Source organism: Mugil cephalus, chromosome 18 (assembly GCF_022458985.1).
Source record: "Mugil cephalus isolate CIBA_MC_2020 chromosome 18, CIBA_Mcephalus_1.1, whole genome shotgun sequence".
Classification (NCBI taxonomy): domain Eukaryota; kingdom Metazoa; phylum Chordata; class Actinopteri; order Mugiliformes; family Mugilidae; genus Mugil; species Mugil cephalus.
Window position 1 is genome coordinate 17,335,502 of NC_061787.1, and position 21,666 is coordinate 17,357,167.

Sequence of the window (21,666 nt, forward strand, 5' to 3'; positions counted from 1 at the left end):
TCTCATTTGGGTTTTATTTGAACTTTTTGAGGCTTGTCACTGTCATTTTTTTTTGTTTGGCCGTTCAATTGATCCTCGGTTGTGTGTGTTCATCTAGCCTGCACAGCCTGGCTTTGCTCCCCATTCCCACTTGATTGTTTTGGAAGTCTACAGTTCGCTCGTTGCCAAGTCATTATAGCAGAGACCTCAGCAGACTCGCTGCCCCTGAGGTTCACAGGTGGTCCAGAAATTTAAGGGGCTTTAGATTGAGATTTATCTCATGAAATAAGCTCAGACCAATGGTGCAAAAACTGCTTGTATTTTGCTGAAATGTGGCACGGAGTCTTTGCAGATCATTGTTGTATTTTAGCACAATTTTAAGTATTAGGTTCATTGGAGTGTAAACTGTTGGACGTCAGGAAAGAGAATTATGGTCAATTACCGTCCTGTTTACAGAAGAGCCTTCATTTACAACTCTGATGTTAAAACTTTGAACATTATTCCCACTTTATTGTTTTCTGTGTTCGAAAGATGATTGAAGACATCAGGTTTGTGTATTGCTCTTGCAGTCATTTACATGTAAATAGAACATTTCTTCTCCATCTACTGCGCTACACTTTCAGAGCCTTTCAGAGACGTATTATCCGACGTTTGCACTAAAAGAGCCTCTACAGCTTCATGTCTTTGGCAAGCGAAAAATGTTGGAAAACACGGATCGTATGCAGACCTGCAGAGACAGAGGTTATTGTTTTAAAAATCATTTAACTGTTCCACTTTGGAAATCACAAAATAGTGCAGCTTATTCAAGGGCCGCTGGGAACGCTGGTCCTCTGGCAACCCCTTGCAGCAGGTTAATCATTAACAGAAGAACGGCCAGGACCAGCATTGTTATTCATTAGCCCTTACCGCAGCCTCCTGAATACACACTTCAGGATCTACATTTTCTGAACAGAGCCATTGAAACTACTGCAAATGTAGGTGTAATAAGGTCGGAGGCAGCGTTAAGCTCTTCCTCCCAACAGCGCAGACAGGTGCCTGATTTATACGAGGCGCGTTAATCTACAAAGCCAGGCTAGGAGTCATGCTTGTTAAGGTGGCTATTTTATAGTCGCTCATTTTTCTTTCCAGTGAGGTGACCTTGGGTCACTTAAGGTTCACAGATGACTGGCTGGACTCAGTGTCTCGAGTAAATGTCCTATTAAAAACTACAAAGTTACCGGCAGTCACTTTAGGTTCAACTTTCTATGAACCCTCAAGGCCATATGGCATCCAACTGGAGCTAGATCTGGAATATATATTCATGTATGTGCATGTGTTCACATATGAATAGTGTTTTTCTCATTAATTCCTACCAGTTTTCTCCAGTTGTGCCACAAATGTACTGGAACGTGATACAATGTCTTCAGACAGAAGGGTTCCAAGAGTTTTGGAGCATTGTAAAATATGGATGTAAAGTCTCAGACATGATTTTTGAGGTTTGGATTTGGGTTTATGGCTCTTGTCAAGTTGTAGAGCCAGAAAATCCAAACAGACTTTAGAGACTTAGACCAAACACTCCCTACTGCATGCAGTCCTTCTCTAAAGGATTTAATGCTTTTTTCTTTTTTTTGTAATGGAACATGTGTTGTGTTAAGTGATGAGGAGGTAGGACCCAAATGTAGACACACATGAGGCAGGAGCGGGGAAACAAAATAACTTTAATGAATGAACTTACAAAATCAGGAACAAAAAGCGCTGCAGGGTAGGGCTAGGTAACCGAAAACACAAATCCAGTAACCGGTGAAATCCAAAAACCGAAAAGCTACAAAATCTCAGGCTCTGAATCCAACAGAGCCAACACACACAGCACAATAAGTGAACTTAGCTATCAGCTATTTTCATATCCGTCAAAGCCATCTATTTATTGGCTCTTATGAGCTCAAGGAACTCGCAGAACGTCTCAGCACTTTCCTCATGTTAAGGAAAAACTGCTGGTCTCCACTTTCTCCAGCTCCGTCCTCCGTCGTCAGTCCATTGCCCAACTCTCAACACGAGCCAGTTTGAAATAAGGGGAAACTACCAGCCTTTCTCCACTCACTAAAGGACACTTCCTTCCCTGATGTGGACAGATATAGAGCAGCGGATTCTGGGACGCCGGAGTGTCCCTCGCTGTTCAGGGCTGCCCATGTTGGAGCTATTCTTTGAATCTGACATCACATTAATGAGAACGCTGTGTCAAAGTGGGCAGTAAGCCGTCCACTCTTCTTAGTGTCCTGGGCCTTTCTGGTACTGGAAGCAAAGAGATGGAGAGTTTTTGGAATAGCAGGGTGTCTCAGTGGAGACCAATTCATCTTTTGACCAGTTAAGTCAAACGAGGCTGAAAAAGAAACGACAATTAGAAGTTTGGGTAGCAAGCGGTTTCAGGAGTTTTAACACAAAGCGAGTTAGATAAAAACATTAACACAAAGCTTAACAGAAAGATAAGGGAAACAGCTAGTTTGACCCTGCCCAGCTGTAACAAAACACCCCAACCAACACTTGACTGATTGTCGTATAAGTACAACTTGTTTCACCGTCCTCACAGTCTTCGTGCTAGGTTGTTTAGGTTCTGTATTTGATGACAGTTTCTCTGTTTTGGGGATTACATTGTTTGCACAGAGTCTTGTGCTGTGTTAACATTTTCTGAATTGGAAAAAACTTGCCACATGGATGAACTGTAAAGCTGCCATGTTACGACGAAAACTAATGGAAAGAAACAGCTGCAGGCTCGAAGAGCTGAAACGTGTTTGTTGCTCCGATGACGACTGCATCTCAAGGTCGTGCTTCGCTGTTTACAACAGTTGCACGTCCGTGCCTTTCAGAGGAGCTTTTGTGTCGAGGCTCTTGGCACAACTTCGCGAAAATTGGAAAAGCCGGTGTTCTGCTCTTAATTACCTCAATGAAAAGAGTCGATGTCTGGCGAGAAACCCGGGTGTGATCTCAGGCTTCAGCCCTAATCCTCACCCCTCTGATTTATTTGCTCCCACGTTCTGCTTACAGTCACAAGTGTGCGTCAGTGAGAGCAAGAGTGAGAGGTCGACACCGCTGTCATCTTGACACCCCTGTCTGTCATATTCCCACCTCTTCACGCGAACACACGCACACGGCAGCAGCAGATGCTCACACAGTGTTGACCTGGATGTCGCTGATGATAACCTCAACGCTACATTAGAACCTTACCCCGATAAACTAATAGAGTTCATTCTCGGTTTCTCGGTTAATGACGAGACTTTTGAATAAAGGCAGGATCGAGGTAGCAGATGTCAGGCGAATCCTCTTTCCTCTTCCTCTCTGAACATCCAAGTGAACAGTGGGCTTCTTTTAAAGGTTAACTTGAGTGAGACACTTCATAAATGTCTTTCCCCCCCATTCCTAAGTCAGCTCTTTGTAAGCTTAACGTAATTCTGTGAATGTGACCCAAAAAAATGTTCCAAGCGTTGCAAGGCCCACGTGTTTGTCGTTTTGCTTTATTAAATTATACCAGGGATGAGATGATGAGACACCTAAATCCTCCACCCAATGTTTTCTAGCAACCTGTAGGATATAACATATGATAAAAGATCATAAAAAAACAGTAATATCTATATTTATTCTGAGACAAACATGACTTTTTAATGGTTTTCTTTTTCTCTCTTGTTGATTTTTCATATCTTTACTGTCATTTTGTGTCATTGAGTGTCAGAAAAGCCTTTGTATTCATTTTTTTGTCACCAACTCGTCATTTTGCACGTCTTTATAGTCTTCCCGTGTCACTTTGTAGTCAGCCTTCCAAGTCTTGATAGTCATTTTGTGTCTTTTTTTAAGACTTTATATTCACTTTATGTCTCTTTGCGGTCTTTTGCATGTCTTTGTTGTCTTTTCTGTCTTTTTGTGGCAGTGCTTTTGTTTCTTTGTTGCTGTTTTACGTCTCTCATATCCAATCCAGAACATATGAATGACTTCAATGACTTCCAGCCTTATTCAAAGCGCCTCTTAATACTTAATAATGTTGTTATAACGTTGCATGAATGCCATTAGTAAAGCAAGAAACTCACTTAGAACAGTTCAAAAAGTCTCCTCTCACTCACTACAGCCAACAAACGCCACATGTCTAATCCAGCAGAAGCGTCGATCCAATAAGATGGTAAATGATTAAAAATACATAAATTAATCACCAGAACGTAAGAAACAAATTAGAGTCCTCCTCAGATAGCCAAGGGTAGCGTTCATAGTTGCTCTTTGCCCTGGCTGGTCCATGCTAGCTCTGGGATTGTTCGGCCCTTCGTCATAATATTATCCTTCAAAGTCTGCTGTGAAAATGGCTTTCTCTGTAAGATCTGTAACCAAACCGATAGCCTCTCTTCCTTCCGGCATCGTGGGTTCAAAAAATACCCATCTAAACATTAATGGGGACAATTTGCTTGTGCAGTTTGCTGCCAGAAGCACCACAGCTGAGAGACAGACAGGCCATATAACGAAAAGCATAGGCTATTGGGAATAATTTAATTAGATTAATGGGAAACTATTAAAATGTAAGTCAGTCGTTTTGATAAAGTTTAGCTCAGCAGAGAAGGATTTGCCGGCCCTGATGGTCCAACACTGCCTTACAGTAATATATGTGCAGTAATGTGCAAATACCTTTTCATTAACGTATCGATAAAATCTGAACGTTACCGTCGCGTGTTTTGAAGCTAACAGTTGTTTAGTTTTTGTCAGGTCGTGCAGTACTCCGTTGTGTTGTGCTACATTGATTTTGAGCTTACAGAATATTACAGTTCAGCGGTTGGCAGGGCAATTTCTACCGCTTGTGTTCCGCTCCAGAAACCCTCCTCGACACTGGCAAAAACTCATGGCTTCAGACGGTTTATTAATGCTGCCAATTGCAGCCCGGAAATTCACATTCCTATAGAGAGCATATGGTAATTTAGCCTCATTGCTCTGAATGCATTATCATGCCCTATGAGGCAGCATGCGTGACAAACCCTGCACTGCCCTTTCTCTCGAAGCAAAGCCCACGAGTTGCAATATATTTCCAACCTCTGTTAGGGCTCAAGTTGTTGTGATTATTCTGGATGTTCCTGTAACTGCGAAGTGCCTTCTGAAATTTTCTACAAATGAAGTCCGCTTTTCTTGAGCTTTATTTTTAAAGCAGGAGTCGGGCGGTTGGATGGGAGAAAGAACATTTTGCCTTTTTTATAAAGTGAAAAGGCTTCAAATGGGTCGGATTACACAGCTTGATCTGCTTTCAATTACCGGGTCGGTGCAGAAGAAAAACGCTGAACAATTGAAATCTGCGGAGACGGTAGGTAAAGAGCACGAGAGGGAGAGAGGAGGAATTGGAATGAGGGACCTGGGAAAATAAAAAGAAAGAGGAGGAAGAGTCGAGGGAGAGCGGTGAGTCCCGGAGAAACAATTGGATTAGACAAAGAGAAAAAGAGAGCGGTGCAGTGAGCATTTGATAAATGGGTTGTTTATTTAGCTTTCGTTGTGGATGAGGCGGGGTGTGATGATGTGTTGCCCCCCCCCCTCCTCCCCGTCTCTTGCGAGGTCAGGCGTTTTTGGGCCCGGCCGCTCAGCGCAATTGGCCGTTCATTGCCAAAGGGTGGGACATCTCGCCGAGTCCTAATGGCTTTCACAGCTGGGTCTCCCCTGGCTCCCTGTGTCATCAAGTTTCATCCAACATCAAAAAGACACACCTTCCACTTGGCCGCGCTCATGTCCCCCCCCCCCCCCCCGGAGGAAATCAGAGACTCTTGGCTTCTCATAAAGCTCCTGGCTATCGCTCTGCCCCCGTTACTTGATGGTTTTCCCAGTATGTTCGAGTTCGGCATGTGCGGCGACCATCCGCCGATGCTTTCTGTGCAACCCGAGACGGCGCATGTGGATCTTTAAGACATCGCCGCTGTCAAAGCAGCAGCCCGAGGTGATCATCACCAGCAGACTTCGTTGTACTGAGTCGATCTGAACTCGGCAACTTTTGTGTCGTTAAAGTAACTCTTCCAAATGTCTCAATACAGCTTTTCAAGTATCTTTTCTACTTCATCACTTGACGTTATCCCTCGTAGACGCAGACCACACACGCTTGAACACACACATCGAAATATTACGTCTTTTCCGCCGGGAGACAGTCCTGGACGCTTCCCACTGAAAAGCTTAAGAAGCGGCTCAGTTTCTCCGTGTCAGGGGGTGGGGGAGGCTAAACCTGCGATAAATGATTTACGGTCACTCGGGGCAGTGGAAACGAGCTATAAACACATCTGTGAACTTTCATATTAACACGTCCATCAGATGCAGATTAACTCTGTCATTTATTTAGAGTAATGTCTCTGGTAATGTTCGGACCAACAAAACATCTTTAGCTGTTAAACGTTCGGCACCGTCATTTGGTGTGCGTCAGAGGGTGAAGCTTTAGACCTCGCGGTGCTGCGGCTAAAAGCTGAACCTAATCATGTAATTGGTGGCTGACCAAAAAAAAAAAAAAAAAAAGTCTAAAACCAAGATAGAAGGAAACGAATACACCACACAGAAATGCATGCGGCCGGTCTAGCAGATGTTAGCTTTAGTTAATCTTCCTGCTTTCACCTTCATCCCAAGTGGTCCTCCCCATCTATTAGACCTTCCACTCGGTAATTGCCTTTGTCGTGTTTCCTGACAACCTCCTTTGTTCTTTCTCAGGACCACTGGTTTTGGCGGGTGAGAGATAACTCCGTGATGCCGGGATACCCCATGCTCATCAGCGTTTTCTGGAGGGGCCTGCCGGCAAAGATCGATGCGGTCTACGAGAACAGCGAGGGCAAGTTCGTCTTCTTCAAAGGTAAGTCCCTGCTCTCCATCACCATCATCACTGTTGTCGTCGTGTTGCTTTGTAAAAAGCTCTTTTCCATTAGAGGCAGAGCTTTGATGTTTTCTGATCAAAAAGACCAATCCAAACATCATGTCCGTGCAGTCTAGGTTTCCATTAGCTTCACGTCATCTATCTCATATATTATTCATCCGCAGGAATCCCAAGATATGTTCCGTTACTGTGGTTGACCTGTCATCCTTTTGAATCAGCTGCACACTTGTGCGTTTTTTTTAATGTTTAATGAGCATTTCTTCCCAATGTATCTGCACTTAGAAGCAAAAATACTTCCCGCTATATGTTATCATGCTCCCACAAAGCTCTGCCTTGATCTGATGTGTGTGAGTTCAGTGTAAATCTGGAGAAGATTAAAGCAGTGTTTTGCTGCGTTGGAAAATCTACCATAATCCCCCAGTGACTTTTAATAATACGTGTTGTGCGCTGGTGCCACTGATATATTTTAGCATAAATCTGCAGCAGCAGCGAGACATCAGTTGCATGCATAACTCTTGGAAGTGGCCGTGTTTGTGTGTTTGATGATGCCTGATGTTGAGTTTCCTGCCTTTCTGAAAAGATTTGCCCACACATTCAAATCTAGCTCCTCATAACACAAAGCTAATTATATCTTAAGCTGCGAATACCACTCAAAAGAGACGGCAAACAAACCGATGCTCTCCTTGTATCTTCGTACGCTCCAGAGACGATAGGGTGGTGGTGATTAAAAGAGATGTTGGTAAGCGATGAAAAGTCTGCTGGGATAAAAAACTACAAATCTTCCCTTAAATCTGTTTCTGTTTTCAACATTCAACAACATTTCCTAGAAATGCAGACTGCTCGTCACGTGGGCGCCCCGAGCCTCGGAAGTTGGATTTTCCTCCGCCCTGCTCTCTACACGGACTGGGCGGATTTAGAAGATTCATACTAACACAACGCCATTTTTCATTTGAATACACACAGCTGATTTCCCAGAAGGCCTTATTCTGTCCGTCCCCATTTAGAGTGAAACAAAAATTAGGAAGAAAGTCGGTCAGCACTCCAGGTCCTCGTCCAACCAGTCGCTGTGAACGTCCTCTAACCGCTTCAGGTCCGTTGAATTCGGCTCAAATAAATGCCCAGATGGGGACTTGAGAGTCCGGTTTGCGAAAGGAGTCACGGCTGAAACTCCCTGATTAACTTACCGCTTTTAAGGCATCACAGAGCAGGTCAGAAAGCAGACACCGCTGGTACACATTACAAGTACTGTAGATTCAGCATGTGTTGTTGATTCCCACACTGGAAGCCTGTGCCAAAATTTAGTCATTGTTTCCCCCGTTTCCATTCTTCTGAGAAAATTGATAGCCAAGACAAGAGTGTGTATTTAAAAATTTATATGCAGCCGTGGAATCAAGCCTGTTGCAGGCTTCTCCTAATGAGGCTGAACATCTTCATGGAGTCACAGCTGAACAACAGATGTTGAAGTTTTACCCTTTATGTGTATAATTATTGAATTGCCCTGAAGCGAACGGTAAGAGGCTGCATTTAAATGAGAAATTAAATGAAACAAATTAAATGTAGGCTTTAGTACACTTAACACCCAACATACTGTATGTAGTATTGTCTATACATCAGTAACTCTTCGGCCCCTGGGAGGCAGGATCCAGTCAGAGCTTGATTGGGGCTTTTGTGACAGAGCGCATACAGAGTAGCTTGCTTCTTTTGCATATATAAGTATTAGCATGTACACTGGATTAAACTGTACAACAGAAACACAAAGGTTTGAGCTTATTCACAGTCACCGTCACATTATTTGTCCTCCAGAAAGCACTGAGAAGTGTATTTTTTTTTCCGGCAAAATGTTTCTTCTCATATCGTCTGCCGCTCCGTTTACTCTTTGCACATGTGTCATGCTACTGGCGACCTGTTGGGGATGTATCCGGCCTCTCGGCCATAGCCAGGTGGGAGCTTCCCTGCAAACCACAGGATAAGGACTTATAGATAATGCATGGCTACACACATGCCAGTCAGTGTTTTGGCCACAAAATTAAGGGAAAAAATCATTTCTAGACTTTACACAGAAGTTAGCAAAACCAGACTTGTGTTTTTGGAGTCTGGAACAAGTCAGGAATGAATTTTAACAGCTAACAACTGCTGCTAGCAGCGCTAGGGGGTTTAAGAAAGCATTAGAGATAAATCTACGATAAACTACATGTTCCAGATAAAAAGTCTGCCTTTTATTGCAGATGATTCACTAGGGCTTTACCTTACCCACGTCAAGATCGACCTGGGGCTCCTACTCTAAAGTTTTACAGTAGATTTATAGTTACAGTATCATTGATTCACATTATTCATAGTCACCCACTAAAGAGAAAGTGATGGTTCAAGGAATAAACTGTGAGTTTGTTGTGATTTTGTTCGAGTATAAACCCCCCCAGACCATATAAAAATCTGATTAGCAGCGCTGCTATTGTTAGCATTAATAAACACAACAGCATTTTTTGTCTCTCGACTTGTAAAATGTTCCAGTGTTGAAAGTGAACTAGCATCCTGAACCCACTGTTCCAGCATAATAATGTAGACAGTTAATGACGAGCTGCTGTAAAACTGGGTTTCCACTGAATTAGTTAGTAAGTTAGTTAGTTAGACATGCTAACGTTTGTAGCATCCAACAGAGCCTTTAGTGGAGGGGCCCAATGGAGCCTGACAGGAAGAGCAGGGGATGACAAAAAGTAGCAAGTACTGCTCTTATCAGAGCCCCGTGAGCACAGTTTTAGCCTCTGATGAAAGTCAAACTCTGACAGGCCTGAAAAATTTATGAACCATGTGGCGCAGTCAGAGTATTAAGAGAAGCCCTATAATTTGAGTGAATGTACAAGAAGGTGTTTTACGCACTGTGAGACATATCCTCTGCATTTTTCAAGCATTTTTACCATATGATTACTTTTGGTGTGCGCATGCAGGATAAATTAAGTACTCATTTGCACATGTGTGGTTTATTTTCTTGTATGATGGATTGAGTAAAGAGGAGGCATCTTTTTTTTTTTAAAAAAACAAATATTCATCCTATATAACACTCTTAGTACACAGTTGCAAGCAGGGGATTAGCCACTACATCAAAGCAGCTCTGAAGTTGGAGCTGGGCCTTTTAAGCGGAGAAGAGCGCTGCAAGTCATCAAGGAAGAAAAAATAGAGAATCGCAAATTGACAGAAAATATATTCTGTGTTTTTTTTCTTACAAATTTTTTGGGAATGGGACACTTATAATCGTAGGGCGAGGTGTGCTTTCGTGTGTGCGTCAAGGCCGGAGGAAGTGTGACCCAGAGTGAGTGGAGCTCTAAGAGAAAGACGTGAAATGACAGGAATTTCCTTTCCAAGAAGAGGCCAGTGCAGGTCTCCTTCCCACTTAGCATTCAAGCAGCACCCTGTCCTACTGTTCCTTCCTCGTCCCCATCTATAACGCTCTGTGTAGACTTAAATACTTATTTAAGGTTAAATGTCAGACGTGTGGCCTTTCTGAAGCATGAGAATGAGGGTAAATTTTTACTGGGCTCATGTCTTCCTTATTTCACACCCATTTCCTGTATTTGTTAAAGAAAAGTGCTTGGGTCGTCTTAAAGCTGACCCTGCAAAAGTTCCACATGGTTTTTCAGACTCAGACACCGGGGAGGTGTAAAGATCATCCGGCTCTTTACACACTGCTAGTTAATCAGTTTCTGCAAACACCACTGTAATAGTCCACCTTTGAATGTTTTCTTTGTGACAAAGACATTCATGTTCTCAAATATGAATTAAGCTTTAAAGAACCCATAAACATTCATTACACATATATCTGCCAGTTTCCTCCTCCTGCTATTTCATGTCGTCTCTCTAAGCCTAATTTATTTTTGTCAGTCCTCAGATAATTGAACGGTTCTGTGAGAAAAATCTTTTAATTTGGAGATAAAATCATATTTATAGTCGTGGGATTAATTCTGTTTTTTCGTTCTTGTGAAATAATGCATCTTTCCCTGCCCTAGGACTCATTCCAACATTGTTTCATTTGAAAAGGAAATATTTAAATAATTTAAAAAAATCTACTCTGCCTTCGTCATTCCACATTCACATTTTCATTTTCCTTTTGTGACGCACGCGTCCTCGCTTCCTCGTGGCCCACCCTCCACCTCCGCCAGTGATGAAGAAATGCACTTCCTGGGGTCACACTGTGCCAGAAATGTGCTGTTTAACCCAATTACTCCACAGGAAGGTGGGCATACAGGAGGAAAGCAAACTAAAAAGTCACACAATTTAATATGATTAAGAAAAACAGAACATATGACGCAGTTTCAGCCGGATATTTGAGCAAAATATACTAGTGGTAACCACCTCTGAAACGTTCCCAAAGTACCTCTAAGCAACGGCCATGAGAGCTTGTCAGCATGTCTGTGTCTTATTCTGAATTAAGGAAACGTCGACATCAGATACAGTAATACAAAGCAACAGGTTTATTGCCTGCCGTTTGTTACAAGGCATGTATCTGTCCTTTTAATTCTGCCCTTGGTGTGTGTTTTGCTCCTGGAGGATAATTCCTGCTGTTACTCGGCCTTCCTCTCCTAATATATTTCTGTCTCTGTCTCTGATGCACAGGAAAGCAGTTCTGGGTGTTTAAGGACACGGTGCTGCAATCCGGGTACCCCAAGGATATCACCCAGTTCGGCCACGGCATGCCGGCCCAGAGCATCGAGACGGCCGTGTGGTGGGAAGACGTGGCCAAGACCTACTTCTTTAAAGGGGACAGGTGGGCATGAGCGGAGTGGATTGTTTTTAGATAAGGTTTAGGCGAGGCATCTTTTTTAAAAACTCTAAGTAATCCTTAAAATGTGGCTGCTCCAGTCTTTTAGGACCACAGAGGAGACCACTGTGAGCTTCCCTTTGATTTGTCACACGTCACATTTTCCAGATCACAAGGTTCAAAGTCTTAAATATAGAAATGAATCCTTCTTTTAAAAGCTTGTGTCCTGTTAGGGTAGATAGTCAGGCCCTTAACCTGACACGTGGTATTAGGATATGAGGCATGAGCATAAAATACCATCTGTTGTCGGTTTCAACCCTACTTACCCCGGCGCTCGCAGACATACATTACCTGCTTTGTGTCCCTGTGGCTCATTATTTGTTCCTGTTTAGGTATTGGCGCTACAATGAGGATATGAGAACCATGGACCCTGGCTATCCTAAGCCCATCACAGTGTGGAGAGGTGTGCCTGATTCGCCACAGGGGGCCTTCGTCGACAAAGCCAACGGTACGATTTGTGCTGCCCAATACTCTGATTTGGCAATAACACCGCGGTTCATGTGCCAAGCAGCATTGATTTCAGCTGGTCACTGGCACATGCTGTGCGGGAGGTAAACCAGGGTAGCATTGATTGAAATTTGCCCCAGTTATTGTGCTGGGTGTCAGCTGGTGGCACACTTCCATACGTCCACTGTGGAGGGAAATAGGCGGTGTTCGCATGTTGCAAACAGACAATTAAACCGCTCCAGAGATGCATTTTTTGAATTGTTTCAGAAGCAAAAAAAATTTTTTTCCGTTATCAGTCCATCCTGCTCAGTGTGCCGTAAGACCCAGTTGGAGCAGGGCTGTGGAAAGCAGAAAGGACAAGGCCACCACTGGGCTCTCATTCCGGTTTAAGCCAATTGGCCCTCGCCGAGCGTTGGTAGGCGGGATTTGTGATTTGTGCAAAGCTCGCAGATAGGCCGGTCAGACAGCGCGAGGAGGTAAAACCCTTTTTCCATTGGACGCATCGTGCCAGGTGGGTTTGGGTCTGGTCTTGGCAGCGTCTCTGCTGGAAAAATCTGAGCAGGTGGTGCTGAGCGCTCAGGCCATCTGTGCCGAGGATTTGCTGCCAGATCCGTCGCTGGGTGTGTCTGCCGGTGAGGCCAGGTGGAGCGGGCATCACTCAGAGCATGAAGGGTGGATGGATATCCAAGGGGATGATGTGTGTTTGTATGTATTCGTGCTCGTATGTGTGTCAGCCGGCGTCTATTTGGCGGACTGACTGTATTGGGAGACAGTGTGTCAAGAGGCACGCTCATAACATTGACCCAGATAACCAGGCTTAATTGAGTACGCTGCTGTAGTCAATGATGGTGTGTGTGAGGCAGCACGTTTCAGAGTAGGGACCCCAGGGCGACGTTGACCCTGCTCTAACCCACAATAGCTCAGCCTGTCTCATCTCGCATCCTCCCTCCCGCTCTTCATAGTCATACGTGTCAGTAAGTTTGTTTTCTGTCTGTTGCTTCTGGCTGTTTGTCTCTCGTGTTAAATGTAGGACAAAGTGTAGACATATATATTTTTTTTTTTCATACTAAAAGGTGCAACGTGTCAAAAACAAAACAAAAAATCTTATTTTCCTTCAATGAAGCAGGAAGTAGCCTACATCTGGAATTTTGACCGATCTCACGGGCATGGATCATTACAACAACACAGCATTTTCAGATGTTTCTTGTGGAAAAATGTTGTGCTTCTCCATATTCAGACGACAAACACTCAGAGATACATTTAGATGACATACCCTGTGCCTTAAAGTCTAAAATTACAACTGAATATTTATTGCAGAGTTATATCCTGCCCTGTCCGTTCTGTTTTGACATTTTGGAAAACTTGCTAACCTACTTTCCCACTCGTTAGCTTAACTCATTATCCTCTGTGGCTTTTAGCCTCCTATCACTGCCCAGCGGTGGTGTTCCCACGATGGGACCGCTTGAACGCCAAACATTTCGCGGACTTCCCATGTCGTAATCACGAGTTTGAAGCTAACATAGAGCTAGAGCTGGGAAACTGTTGACGCTTAGCATTAGAACAGAAAATTGAGGGAAGTAGTTAGCCTGTCTCACCGCTAAGGTTCAAACATCCAGCTCGCTAATTAGCATGCTAGTTCGCTTAACATGTAAACAAACAGAATTGTAGAGAACAACAATTTGTGGTTAAAGTGCTGTGGTTAAGTGTGGTTAGCTTGACAACAAGGCGCTGAGTAGTTTCTTAAAGCACTTTCTGTAAATGATGAAACACGAGATGTATACAACATTATAATAAGTAGTTAGCTGTTATGCTAAACTAACAATTGGCCTAGCTGCTTCCTGTATCGATCTTTGCTTGCTTTGAACCAAACAAATCCCAATTAAACTTGAAATATACTTTACAGAAGTCTGTGATTTTCACCTTTTCATAAATTAAATATAAGATTAATGCACTGTGTAGTGGGCAATTACAGTGACATCCAATAAACACGATCAGTTTCCTGCACTGTGATCAAATCACCACCTCATCAGTGAGTCAAGGGGACAACACAATAATTAGCTAGCTCTTCTTTAATATTTGACAAAATGTTAATGCTCCTGAGATGAATCTTGTAAGAGTTCTCCCCAGACGTCTTCACGTCCTCATCGGAAATATTCCCACCTAAAAAGCCCTTCTCTCGCTGGAAATTTAAAGCGCTTCTTCCCTCATCTTCCCAGAGACGAGTGTACATGAATAATAAATCACCAGACACAGAGTATAAATGGGGCCAGTGAGGAAGAGGAGAGCTTTAGAATTCAGCCAAGCTTAGTTTTACACAGCATGTATTTTCCCTGAAAGAGTGTTTGAGGGAGAGCGACTTGAAGGAACCAGTGAAATGTAGTGTCAACCCACATAGGCAGCCAAGTTGTTATCTTGGAACAGCAAAAAAAAAAAAAAAAGTGTCACGACATGAGTGTATATGCACAGCATGTATTTTATCTTCCTACTTTTGTTGCAAAAAGGACCAAGTATGAAATAGCCCTCACTTGAATGAGCTGTGACTGACTGTGGTTGCAGACCTATTAATTTACGTGTCTCTGGGACAATTGCCCTCTCGCTGCTGTCAAAAACCCCGCTGTCACTCAGGAGGATGCTCCCTGTGACATTTGCTGTGCTGTTGTGCGATTCTGGCTGTGGGGTCGGGCTCCTGTATGGGTGTGCTCCCTCTTCTATGACGGTTATAATTAGTCCTGAGGGACAGAGCTGAAACAAAAACAGCAACAGCTTGTTTTTTTTTGCTTTTTTAGTCTTCCCCTAAATTTCAGTAGGATTTGTAGCTTTGTGGAATATTTCGATGATTTGATGATTAAGAAACCCATTTATCCTGAACAGGCGGGTGAAAAGGCTGTTAATAAAGTCAGCCGCTTGACTTATGTGCTGTATTTTGGATGTGATTGATGGAAACAGTCAGCAATCAAATAGCTTATTTATTGTACTGAGTACAGAATCTTCTTTCATCTCTAAATAAGATTCATTATATTTGCCTCGAGACTTAACTGGTGCCCTTTCCGTCTCCTAAATTAAAGTGTAATTGTTGCATCCACTTTGACGGCTTCTCGGTGACAGCTTAATGCACTTTTAATTAGTTTTGTCTTTTTATTTTAGGGAGCAGGATAAAAGCCTTTTTTTTTTTTTCTTTTTATGACATATGACCACGCCAGGGTGATGTAGACGCGTCCTCCAGGGAGCGTCTCTGCCATTTTTTTTTTTTAAGAATGACACAAGCTTGACTCCCGTGTCCCGTTTCCTCATTCCAGGTTTCACCTACTTCTACAAGGGGAAGGAGTACTGGAAGTTCAACAACCAGTTCCTGCGGGTGGAGCCGGGCTACCCGCGCTCCATCCTCAAAGACTTCATGGGCTGCGACCTGATGCCCGTCGACCCCGGCCGCCCGCCGGCCGACGACGGCAACTCGGACGTGGTGATCGAGCTGGACAACGAGGCCAACACGGTGAAGGCCATCGCCATCGTCATCCCCTGCGTGCTCGCCCTGTGCCTGCTGGTGCTGGTCTACACCGTGGTGCAGTTCAAGAGGAAGGGCACGCCGCGCCACATACTGTACTGCAAACGCTCCATGCAGGAGTGGGTCTGAAACGTCGGGAAGAGACGGGGGGGGGGCGGGGGCGTGGGTGGGAGGAGAAGATGGTGGGTACGGGACGGCGGCCCCCGCTTTCACGGAGAGGAGGAGGAGGACGGCGGACTTTGGACAGCTTTATTAAAAACTTGAAAACAATGCAGCCGTGCCACCTCCTCTTAGGTGATCTGATTCCTCAGACCCACAGGGACACACGGACACTCTATCAGAGATCCCTCGTATTAAAGGCGACCCCAGGACCTAAAGCTGACTCTGCCAGCCCTGAGCCTTTTTAACAAACAGGGCGGCAGAGGGACAGTTTGCGAGCGGGGAGGGGGTCTCAGTCGGAAACGTCCTTCGGCCTCAGTCCAAAAGTAGGGGGAAAAAAAACAACAAAAACAAAAAAACTTGAGGGTCAGCATCACTTTGTATCTCAGAAACCTTTTATTTCTCTGCCCCACTGCTTTTATTCAGAGGGAGGACTTTTCAGGGCCACAGGGCGCTGCATCGTCATCTGTCATATCAGCCCGTTGGTAAAAAAAAACAAAAAAAAAACAACAACAGCTTTCTCTTTTCTGATCAGGTCCCCCGCTTCATTTAGTGTCGGATAAGCGCGACTTAATCCCATTTACCAATCACAAATCTGTTTTCTGTCGCTTTTTCTGATTTCGAGTTTCTTTTTTTTTTGGAAAAAAAAAATTTTAGTTCATTTGAGAGAAGGAGGTCCTCACGGTTCCCTTTAAGACACTCCTGAGACCAAACTAAACCAAATAAAATCTATTTCTCTCCAAAGAGGATCGCATTACTTCTATTTCTTCTTTTTACGCTTTTGTTTCTTTCTCTTTTTTTTTCTCATTTCAGTTCGTTCTTCTTTTCCCTTCTCTGGATCCGTGCAGCGATTAAGAGTCGGGGAGCTCTGACTGTTGTGGCAGTCTGTTTGAGACACAGGGGCCAAATTATTCTGCAATATTTTAACTCGCCTTAATTATAGATTATACTACTTGTGCTTGTTTTGTTGTTTTTTTTGGTGTTTTTTTATTTTATTTTATTTTATTTGTATACTGCTTTAGATTTTTGTTTGTTTGTTGGTTTGTTAAAGAAGCTGAGTAACTTGCTTCTTGTGATTGGTATTTTCTGGGTTTTATTACGTTACACGGGATCCTCGGCACTGGCTTGCTGAGCCGTTCTGGACAGAATATACAGTCAGCCTGTACTAAGAGTAATGTATTGTATCATAAAAAAAAACAAAACAAAAAAAAAAGATGTTGGAAGGTTCTGGAGTAAAGCCACTATTTTTTTTTTTTCTTTTTGTGTGTGTTAAGATATTTGTTACTTTTATTATTTCCATACGACAGAAATCAGGCTAACGAGAGCTTGAGAGCTAATGGATTTGGCCCATATTGAAGAACAAGTTCAAGCGTGCATCAAAACCCTTTTTTTTTTTTTTTTTTTTTTTTGTGAAAAAAAAAAAGAAATGTTGACTGCCTTGTCTGAGAGAGCTCACACTTCCCAGAATGCTCTTGTCCCGTGACTGAGGACCCACAGAGTGAGACACCGAGTCAAAGATCAGTGCCTGTCTCAATGTGCATGCAAGCATTTACTGGACACCCGACTGGTTCCACTCAGCGTGGCTTTGGAAACCCCTCAAAAGCAGAGGAGCAAGTTTTCTCTTAAAAAAAATAAAATAAACGACTGTTTGCATTTTATTTTTGTACCTTTTAGGTGTACCCCCTGCCCCCTCCCCCCAAACCACCACTTCCCTCCCTCCTTCCCTCCCTCCAGGTACAGTTAAATCTAACAGATAAGATAAAAAAAGATTCAAGTGGTACATTTGTGAAACGATTGGGAGACCTGACGGGTCAAATTGGCCTCAACCGAACGTCGGCAAGCGCGTAGTGAGCAGTCTTTGAATGTGTGTTTATTTTCATGATCGCATTACTGGTTTTTATTTCTTTCCTATTTTCTGGTCAAAACTATTTGGACATCTCACAATGACTTCTTTGTGTAAGACTTTTGGGACGAGAGAGAAAAGAAAAAAAAAAGACTTGTCCCGAGTGAATGAATAAACTGATCAATATATGACTGAGAGCCGCCTTCAAACTCTCCGCTCGTCTTTTAACGTGTCTGCAAGAGCGTTTCCGGCGCGGGTTGTGCAAGTGTGTGTCCCGTCTTTTGCTGAGCTGTTTGGTCGCTGTTTGTGTGCTGTGGTGCTGTGAGCGTCCAGAAATCACGTCAGATCATAACTTGGACCTGAACATACCAAGAAATAAGAGGAGATTTTAGTTTAAATTCAAATTTAGAACTTCAGACTCATGATTCGCTTTTAAAATTTACTTGAGCATTTGGTGCATTTGTTTCTCTTTTATTTACACTTCAGGAATTACCTGTTCTTCTCTGCCAACAACTAGCCTGAGCTAATCTCTCAATAAAACTTGAACTTTTTTTTTTTTTTTTTTTTTTTTACATATGTTAAACAAAAAGATGTGTGAGCTTTAAGAGGTGCTAGATATTCTCAGACGGAAAGAGCGAGCCGCTTTCCAGTGGCTGTACTATGCTATGCTAAGCTAAGCTAGGCTAGGCTAGGCTAGGCTAAGCTAGCCAATCGTTGTTTCATGTTTACAAAAGCTCACACCTAACTAAGACAAAATGTTTCCCCAAAACCACCGAATCGTTCCTTTAAACGCAGCTCGACCCGGGCTAGCGTTCTCCGTCCGTCCAGCGCTCGCTGAGGGCTGACGTACAGTAAAATCAGGGCATTGGCTCAAATCGCCTCACGCTCTGAACTCCAGTGATTAACTGAGCCAGCAGCAGGAAAAAATAAAATAAGAAGTGGCGTTTTTTGGATCCGGAGTAATGTGTGTGTGTGTACGTGTTGATCCGAGGGCTCAGCAGTTCTCCGGTTTATTGCGCTTTTTTGGCGCGATAAAATACAAAAAAAAAAAAGGATGCACGCTTCCCTGGGGTGCGGTGCTGGCATTTGCCGCGGACTGAATGTGAAACAGGATCCTCGTGCGGCCCGGTGATGTTTATTCCAGCTTTAGCGGGGCACATTTCACATACGGTTACAGACAACAAAGAGGGAGAGGTCAAGCCAGTTTACTGACTCTGACTGTGTGTGGGTGGTGTGTGTGTGTGTGTGTGTGTATATGTGTGATTAAATTACACTCTTAGGGATAACACTTCATTTGTTCTCACTGTAGGACTGTTCACTAGTGAAATTGCCTCTTTGCTTCTAGACAAAGGCATTATGTGCTCAGCTATGTTTAGTTCGGTGCTTTTTCCAGAGGCTTTTACTTGTTGTCTGTCTTCCCTCCGTCCCTGTGAAGGCAGGACTTGGAGTGTGTCCTCATACGTCCCAGGGTTGTGTTTACTGTATGTATGAGTCCTCCCGCAGCGATACAAGCAGTCGAGTTAGTTAGAAAGTCCCACAGCGCCGAGAAAAGAGCTGTTAAAGAAGTTAAAAGTCTCCTAACTCCACTTTGCTTTTCCCATCAGTGCGTGTGCGTGCGTCTGGTTTCTGATACGTCTCATTGTGCATCTTGATCGCGCGCATGCCTGCTGGATGATGCGTGAGATTGTGTGTGTGTGTGTGTGTGTGTGTGTGTGTGTGTGTTTTCGCAAGCTCGTCCGCTTCACAACTGGAGACTGGACAGAACCCTGCGGGCCCAGCAGCATCTTCTGCGCCTGCCAGGCTAAAACATTGGTGCTAAACTGACCTACACTGGCCAGGGCTGTTTTTCCACAGTGCTATTTCTGTCAGCACTCCTCCTCCTCCTCCTCCTCCTCCTCCTCCTCCTCCTCCCGCTGTCACTGGCTCAAAGCTTGAATGATTACAACAGGATCCAAAGTCATACATTTTCATTTAACCTGAGTCCTTATGGTGCACCACTTAGCCTCTTGGGTTAAGGACCATATATCCTAGCGGTGATTATTAGCGCAACGTAGCGAAGTAGCTCATTGAAGGTCAGGAGGGATCAAATTATTGCCACGCACAGAGATCAGTGGGTGCTATTCTGCACCAGGGAGGCTCATAAAGAAATAATAATAAAAAAAAACAAACAAACAGATGATCCATGCTTGTCAGATCATTACGATGACATGATATGTGTTTACTGACACGGACCTTACAACTCAAAGCCCTTAACTTAGGCTTCAGTCTTTAGCATGTCCAGCTAATTAGCTTTTAGCTTAGCATTTAAGAGTTAGATCCATTTCACTTTTTGGGGGGGCGGGGAGGTTATAGGTCACATACAAAAATAAAATCCATAGTCTAGTACACCTATTACGATGAAGTCGATCCTGGAAGCTAGCAAAGCGTTGGCTTACATTAGCAGCCGGTGAGGATGCTAGCTGTGACATGTAGCGTTAGCGAGGACAGCACATTTTAAGCCACTTATGGCTCATAAAAGGCTTTTCCAGGAACATTAAAAAGTCGGGCACTTACAGCCTTTTCATCCAAGTTGTGTAGCACTGTGCCAGTAAATCAAACGTTCCCAAAGAGAAATGAGATGCTCATGCAGCCGCTGTTTCATTATTACCGTGACTTTCGAGTGGTAACTATGTCACCGCCGTCTCTGTAAACTACGCGTCCCTACGAGAATAAAGAGCTTGACAGGAATAGACAAGAGGAAGGAGGGCTTGGCGAACCATCAATCGAGCTGTCCAATCATGTCCTTATGTTCGGGAATGCACTCTGATGACACCCATTTTTTTTTCTTTTTTTTTCGAAAATGTCAGTTCTTTTTATACCATGTTTGTTTTTTTTGCGTGTGTTTTTTTCAGTGAATGTCTCTCTGCATTGTTTTTCTGTTGTCGTCCGTCTTCAGAAGCGCCGCTCTGTCGATCAATAAATAACGTTTGAAATGAGGTTCCCATGCATCCTTGTCTGGTTTCATGCATGCCTTGCCTTGACCCCACCAACATTTGACACCTGCAGGAGTCCCAACAGTGGCGCTCGCTAGTGTGTAGAATCTGTGGGTGAGGGACAAGGCGATATGATGATTTGTGTGATCTGGAGACAAAAAAGACAGGACGCACTGACATAACCTGTTAGCATCCTAAGCATAGACTGTATGAAAAATGGCTCTACCTCCACCACTTACGAACGTTTAACTCACTGGAAAATCTGCAAACTTTCCTCAGATCCTGGAAGTCGGTTAGCACAGTTTACACCACAACTTACTCATTATGTAGGTTTCAAAAAGACAAATTTTGACCTTCATTCTCTCAATGCAAATCGTGAAAGTGTGCAGATGCATTCGGGACAGTGGTTGTCAACGGCAACTGCCAATCACAGTCATTATCATCGTCATGTCACATCCTGCGTTAATGGCGTCTATACTAAAACCATCTTAAAATGTCAGAAATTATATTTGGAAAAAAACTTAAATATTTTAGTCCCACCTACTCCCATGAAGAGGGTGGAGCCTGTGTCAAATACTGCAGCCAGTCACCAGGGGGAGCTCTATTTGCTTTGGCTACGCATGAGGAGCTGTCATGCCATCCACATGTTAGGCAAATACTTTAAAACTACTTTAGGATCTGGATCTGGATGCTCAGACTGACTTTGCCGTGACACAACAAGGTTACCACAGAGAAAAGTTTATAGGTGATAAGGGAACTTTTTTTGGAACTTTCCTCCACATATATTTAAATGTAACCCCTGGCTCTGAGCTGTTTCTTAGCTTCACAGTTTGCTCTTATATCAGCCTTTCGCGTCATTCCACGCGCGTCTGCTCACAGATCCTCTATCTTTCCTTCAAAGCCGTAGACGGAGCCATGATTTTTCACTTTTTTTTTTTGGTAGAAAAGTGAATAGACTGTCACTATGTGGAGCGTGACAGATGAAAGCCATCTTTCAATCTCCCCTGGGTCCATTCAGACGCAAAGAGCCTTTCTTCTCACACCGCGGAAGAGAGACCGTCTTCATATTTCTGCCGCTATAAACCCCCTCCGTAAGGACAGGAGAATTTTCGACACAGCACC

At 43.7% G+C, this 21,666-nt stretch overlaps 1 protein-coding gene across 3 annotated transcripts in view; it reads left to right on the top strand.

The window, feature by feature from the left end:
- LOC124995706 (matrix metalloproteinase-16-like) overlaps window positions 1–20,547 on the top strand; it is a 72,026-nt gene extending 51,479 nt beyond the window's left edge. For all 3 annotated transcript variants that reach the window (XM_047568320.1, XM_047568321.1, XM_047568322.1), the window contains 4 exons: window positions 6,652–6,790; window positions 11,417–11,567; window positions 11,954–12,069; window positions 15,365–20,547. In XM_047568320.1, coding sequence (XP_047424276.1) covers window positions 6,652–6,790; window positions 11,417–11,567; window positions 11,954–12,069; window positions 15,365–15,699 — 741 coding nt within the window. In that variant the 3' untranslated portion in view covers window positions 15,700–20,547. The remainder of the gene's footprint in view (window positions 1–6,651; window positions 6,791–11,416; window positions 11,568–11,953; window positions 12,070–15,364) is intronic.
- Window positions 20,548–21,666: the final 1,119 nt, after the last annotated feature.